Here is a 6442-nt window from a genome sequence, read left to right as displayed (position 1 = left end):
GCGGGCAACTTCTCCAGTCGGCGGGCCTGATATGGCAAAATGAAGTACTTGGCGGGCCGGATTCCTGAATCGATACATTAATCGTGTATTTATCCAGTGATTTAAAACGGATTTTTGACCACCTAAACCAAATACATTCAAGAACATCACAAATACAATACAGTCCAAACAATCTAACTGATATAATATAAAATTATCCACCACAGTAAATTTAATGCATACACCACAGACTTGCTGAAACACTAACTAGCTACACGGCTACATGTGTTGAAACAAAGGAAACCGTGAAAGCAGGCCACACGCATGGTTGGCAGTTATGCCGTAACAATGGACTTATGGTCCAATGGCAACAACGGCGGGAAAGTTTTTTTACTATTGGGGAGCGTTACTGTCCGTTACAACTACAATTTGACGCAGTAAGCATATAGGGGGAATTGCGGCAGACTGTGGCCGCGGGCCACATTATCATGTAAGACCTGAAACTGTCTGCGGGCCGCTCAAAATCCCGTCGCGGGCCGGATCTGCCCGCGGGCCGTTTGTTGCCCGTCCCTGATCTAATTCGTTTTGTTTAGTTTGTCAGGGAACGCAGTTTCGTTTTCTTATAAGTTAATAAACGAATCCGGTCAATTATTTTAAGCTTATCTTTCGAGATGCAAAAATCACCAAATTATCTTTCAATGTATGCTGAATAGTTGTTTTGCATGTAAGTGGCATATCGCACATCAAAACAACACAGATAACAGTTAAAACGTAAAGCTTTGAGTCCCCCAGAAACAGAATTGTGAGAACTACTTTAGTTTAGGCTACTTGACGCTAATTTCGGACATTCCCAGTGTTTGTTGTTTTCAAATTATTTCCGGACACGGATTTTACGTCAAAATTCCGGACATGTCCGGTAAATTCCGGACGTCTTATAACTAGGGCAAGTTTTTGTTGCACTAAAAACGTGAGAAAGTTGCACTTAATTTCAACAAAAGTTGCAGTAAAAAGTTGCATTTATGCACAAGTTGCTTTTATGCATACTTCTTGGAGTTAAAATGACTAGCGGGCCGCAGGTTGGACAATCCCTGCCTTAGACTGTCATCTTACCAGATATCAAGGTTATCGCTTCTTACTTGCAAAATAACGAATGCACTTTTATATAACGCTTTATGCTTGGCTGGGGTTGTTGAACTTCTAGCTTGCAAGCCAACTGTTGCGTCATAGATAACATTGAGATGCAGCTAATCCATCACATAGCTCTTTGTTATGCAAATCAAAGAGAATAGAAGCATACTAGAAATAGTTTTATAGCATGTTTTTTAAATCACTCAAATCACTCCTTTACATTTTGCGCAATACTTGATAAAAGTTGCAGTAAAAAGTTGCACGAAAAATAGAAAAAGTTGCAAAAAGTTGCAACATAAAATTCCTACAAACAGCTTATAACATCATACTACATAAATTCTGAGTATTTAGGAAGCTGCCGGAAGCTGTAAAAAAAAGTTGCAAAAGTTGCAAAAACTTGCCCTACTTATAACCTTAAGCTAACCCCAAACCCAAATAACCCTAGCCGCCAGTTTTTGTATATTATAATGGGGCATTTGGCCTCGCTGCGTACGCCACCTATCGAAAATTAGCTCAATGTGCGACTGCCGTGAGGTATGGTGTTAGAAGATTTTCCTAAATGTACAAAATAAATGACGAACATAAAGTAAATTAACGTTATACAAGTAAGTGGAGAAAATATTTAGTTTAACTTTATCGTGGCCAAACAATCCCTATGTGATGTCAGAACAGTTTCAATAGGGTTAAGTTGGCTCAGCTAGGAGAATTAATTTTGTTTCGTGAGTATGTTAAATATTCCTACCTCAGTAAGAAAGACAAGTGCAAATTGCAGTATTAAATACAGAACAACAAAATCAGAACCGTTCTTTTTTAGGAAATCAACTATTTTAGAATCAAACAAAACAGAATGCATATTTCAACGTTAATTTTATTAAATACCACTATTGTTACACCAACTTATAACCAAACGCAAAATTTTAAGTAAAGATTGACATGTTTATGGTAATTCACACACAAACCCCTAATTTAACCAACAACACCAAATAATTGCACACACTGTTAAAATAATGAAAATGGATCAATTAAAATGTTTACAAGTAAATTTATTTCATGGCTGTACACTGCGATACATTAACTGAAAGCCTTTGTGAGATACGGAATCATCGGTAAAAAATACAATAAACATGTCAGTTGATGTCGAACTAACGTACGAACTTGTTTGGGGTTGAAATTGAATTTTCGGGTAATTTGAAGTTGGGCCGTCGAAAAATTCGAGGTAGTCACAACATTTTTCAATATCAAAATCAGCAACATAAAGTTCAATTATATAACCATAAAATACAGAGTGAATGCTCCATGTGGTACATAGGGCATTTGGATAGTTGTTGGGGTAATTTATCGATGTTAGGTTGTTATAGTTTGCATAATATGAATACAAATATTCAGTTTGATTGCATACTGGGGACAAAAATACTTCATACGTAAAGTTGAAGCCTTTATTCGTTACAGAATTGTCAGTTTTGAAGTTAACACCCATGTATCCCATTGCAGAAAATTCTTTGGTTTCGAGAGTATTTCCGTAAAGGGTTGCAATACGTTCATTTTGGTTATACAGGTAAACTGAGTCATAGTACTGTAGTTCGAAATCAAGAATATGCAAAGCAATAAACTGTTGGGTTAAAGAAACTGCGTATATATGCCACCAGCAATCAATATTATTGTAATACTGGTATGGATAATTGGGAGAGGACAAAAAATAATGACTTCCCATGTCTGGATACAAATGTTCAAAATCGCACGTTTCAACTGGTCCAACTTGATAGGTGAGGTTAAATCCTCTAGCTGTCCCAGACTCGTCAGTGACAAAGTTAACAGAAATGTAACCTGTTCCAATGAATTGTTTGTTTGTTGAAACTGACCCAGACAGAGTGGTAATTTCACCAGTATCGTTATACAGTGAAACACTATCCCATTTATTTTCCGTTTCAAAATCAACAACTTGTAAAGTAATCAGTTCTTGGGGTGAAGAAGAATAAATAAACCACAAACAACTAAGATCGTTGCTATATTGCTCAGGGTAGTTTGGAGAAGTCAAGTAATAATGATGACCTTTTTGCGCTTCCAAAGTTTGATAACCACATACTTGATTGTCAGTCAAAGAAGTTGTGTCCGTAATTGGATTGGGACTGACTGATTTAACAACTAAAGCTCCGTGGTAGGGAACTGCATTTCCTAAGTTGACAATGGTCCAAAGCAAAAGCATTGAAGCAAGAATGTTGAAATGGAGCATTCTGGATTGTCGTTGATAACAGCAGATTTAAAATTTGAGTCTAAGCCGAGTAAATCATAGGTTTAAAAATATAGTTTTAGCCCAAATATACATTCGCAACATTTACGTTGTAATTTCCTTTCCTTGTGCTTGCACAGGGATTTTTTCTTTCCTTGTGCTTGCACATTAAGTTAGACATTGTCCTGCTGTACGTTATTATTTCAACCTAGTTTCTATATGTTGTTAAGGTTGAACCCCCATTGTCAATCAGTCGCTTTTCATTGTACTTTTTGCTTCGATTATTTTTTTAACAGATTGTCTTAAAGGTTTAGTGCGGTTAGTTAATTAGTCTTTTCTTTCCCATCATTTGCTAAGTGCTGACTTTGCCTCGAGGTGATAAAGATAGGCTATAGCCTACACCCAACAAGCAGACATAATGTCGTGGGAACAAGACATCTTGACGACCTGAACGTTTGTCAATTTCTCCCAATCCAACGACGGATGGTAAAACGTATTTTTAGAAATCTTTCATAATAGCGTAGATGTGACACAGAGGTTAAAAAGCTTTTAAATCGATAACTCACATTCATAAACATAAGTTCGCACAAACGATTTGGTAAGCATAAAAACAATCTCAAACACAAATGTCTTGGAATTAGCATCCTGTGCCCAGTTTCGCAAGCACAACTTGGTAGATGCAACGGACTGTCAGAATTTATGTAAAGTTAGTGGATAATAGTGAAACAAAATTGGAACCAAACGTTTTGGTCTACTAGGATTTAAGACATATGATCGATGGACACCAGCGTGTAGCTGTCGTAAGGACAGTGTATCTAAAAATAACATATTACCAACAGCATTCGCACTGTTGGAACAGGTAAGCAACTTCTTCCCCTTTTGGATGGTTGGGAGTGGTAAATATTTACCCTGTACAGAATAACATCCTGCTTCTTGACAACAGTACAGAAATACACGCTGTACTTCTCTTGAGATTAATGCAGGGTCACATATACGCTTTAGGCAAACTATATAGGGTGTAGCCTACGTGCTTAGCTTGGACATTTCAACACAAAATGAAGGAAAATTTGCTTCTTTAGTTGACATTTCCGCATTTTCACTTTTAGGTTTTAAAAAATATTTTTACTTTTGCGGACATCCAATTGGATGTTATAACGGTCCATGGAATGCTTTAAGAAGCTTCGGTAACTCCAAAAACACAAAAGATGTTTAAAATTTGAAAAAAAAATATTGAAACACAAAATTTGAAATGCAAAATTTAAATCTGATTTGTGCAAAACATGTGGCTAAATGTAAAAAAACAGCCCCTATCTTCGAAAACTTACACCCCGAAACTAGGCCATCGCTAAACTAAATATTTTTATCTCAGATGATCATGCTAAAGCACTGGTCCTTTAAGCCAAATGTTCGTTCTCACGCCATCAAAATATTTACCTTTGATAAAAACGTCAAGCGGTCTGTGCTGTATATTAGGGTTGCTTTTTAGGTCTGTTGTGGTATCCACATACGTAATTCAAGGCCGCAGACGCGCAAAGACGTTGTGACAAAATAAGAATTTTTGCTGAAACTTATAACATTGTCAAAACTATTCTTTACGTGAAGGAACAGCGACATTTGTAGCTGGTATTCGTTTATTTTCAGTTCAAGTTGGGTTTGTTACAAAAACTATTAAAATGCTACATTATATTTGTTTGTGATTTTTTTAGTGAACAAGACAACAATGTTTTGTTTAAAATATTCCTTTATAGTGCTACTGCTTTTAGTTTTATTAAAATTTGGCGATGGAGCAAACCAAGATGAAGCTTTCGTTATTGGCCTTCTTCCCTCTCCAGTGTACAAAAAGGTTGGGCAATCTATAGCCTATATTCTGTTTTTATTTCTAATTTTCGGCACGTGACTTTTTTATTCTTATAAAAAAATAACAATTTAAATGTAAATTAAAATCAACAGTATACTATAAATGCAGTTCCGTGTAGAAAATAAAAAATATAAAAACCTAGACAGGACTCTTTGAGGAATGACTGAGCATTGGGTGGTGGCATTATTAAATAGACATTTAAAACATTTCTTAATACCGCTATGAATCTAAGTTTAATTAAAGGCTTAAACTTTTTCCATCAGTAGAAGAAAATGTTCCCCAAAATAATCTAATATTGGCCTATGTCCACGTTTAACATACCTAATTTCTAAGAAATGACCTTGTTTTTTGACTTGAGTCCTTATTTTGTTTCATTTCAAACAATTACCTGTCAAATTCCTGCTACAAGTGAAAGTAAACCTAGACTTGAGGTGCTGTGAGAGGCACGGACACGGGGTATTTGTTTCAAACAAGGAGTTGCGGGAACAGATTGTTTCTGGCAAAAAATATAGCATGTGATATGTCATGGTTCGTAAAAATGCAATGATTTGTTCAAAAGCGTTTGTTTCGTTTCGTAAGAAAATTTCATCTCTTAATTGGTTGTCCTTGTTTTGGGGTCCATGTCGATGGCAACTCTGCCTATAGCGCATACACAGGTAGAGTAGCCCAGCTCTAGTATAGGGAAATATTTTTTGTAATAGAGCAAAAGCATATAAAATAGTAACGCAAGTGATTTGCATTACCAGGCGAACGTCATGTGGCCATTACCTCCTCCAAAATTCAACGACCTTCAGAATTTGAAGGTCACCATCAAAAACTTCGGCGACACTGCTGATGATGTAAGATTTCAAACCTTTCTCCCCGATTACGCTGAAATGACGTCATTTATTATGCACACGCAAGGAGTCGCGTACGAGGGAAGAAAAACCGACCACAAGGAGGCTCAAAAGGTGCTTGATAAAGCTAGAAATGGAGATCATGTGGCTGCTGTTCATTCACCAGAACCTTTGCAAGGTAAATATTACTTTCGTTTCAAGCTCAGCTCTTTAATGTAAAATTGTAATACACTCACTCGCCACCCATAATAAAAACATTCACAAGTCTAAAGTCTTTCACCATTTTATTCATGATATATATAGGCTAACTATGTTTCGCCTACATTTTTTGCACGTTCGGTATTTAGTAACAAACACCGCTTAAGAATAGTACACAACGTTAAAACTAAAGCAGTAATCAAGCTGTGTGCCGTG

At 36.4% G+C, this 6442-nt stretch overlaps 1 protein-coding gene across 1 annotated transcript; it reads right to left on the bottom strand.

The window, feature by feature from the left end:
* Positions 1-2155: 2155 nt before the first annotated feature.
* Positions 2156-3337, bottom strand: LOC145223423 (CUB domain-containing protein 2-like). Its single transcript, XM_080089850.1, has one exon. It carries the CDS (start codon positions 3335-3337, stop codon positions 2156-2158), a length of 1182 nt encoding a protein of 393 aa, XP_079945976.1.
* Between the last annotated feature and the right edge of the window lie 3105 nt (positions 3338-6442).

The sequence above is a fragment of the Phallusia mammillata genome, chromosome 4, assembly GCF_965637545.1.
Source record: "Phallusia mammillata chromosome 4, kaPhaMamm4.hap1.1, whole genome shotgun sequence".
Taxonomy (NCBI): domain Eukaryota; kingdom Metazoa; phylum Chordata; class Ascidiacea; order Phlebobranchia; family Ascidiidae; genus Phallusia; species Phallusia mammillata.
Note: the sequence above shows the minus strand (reverse complement) of the source record. Positions and strands in the feature narration are given on the sequence as shown.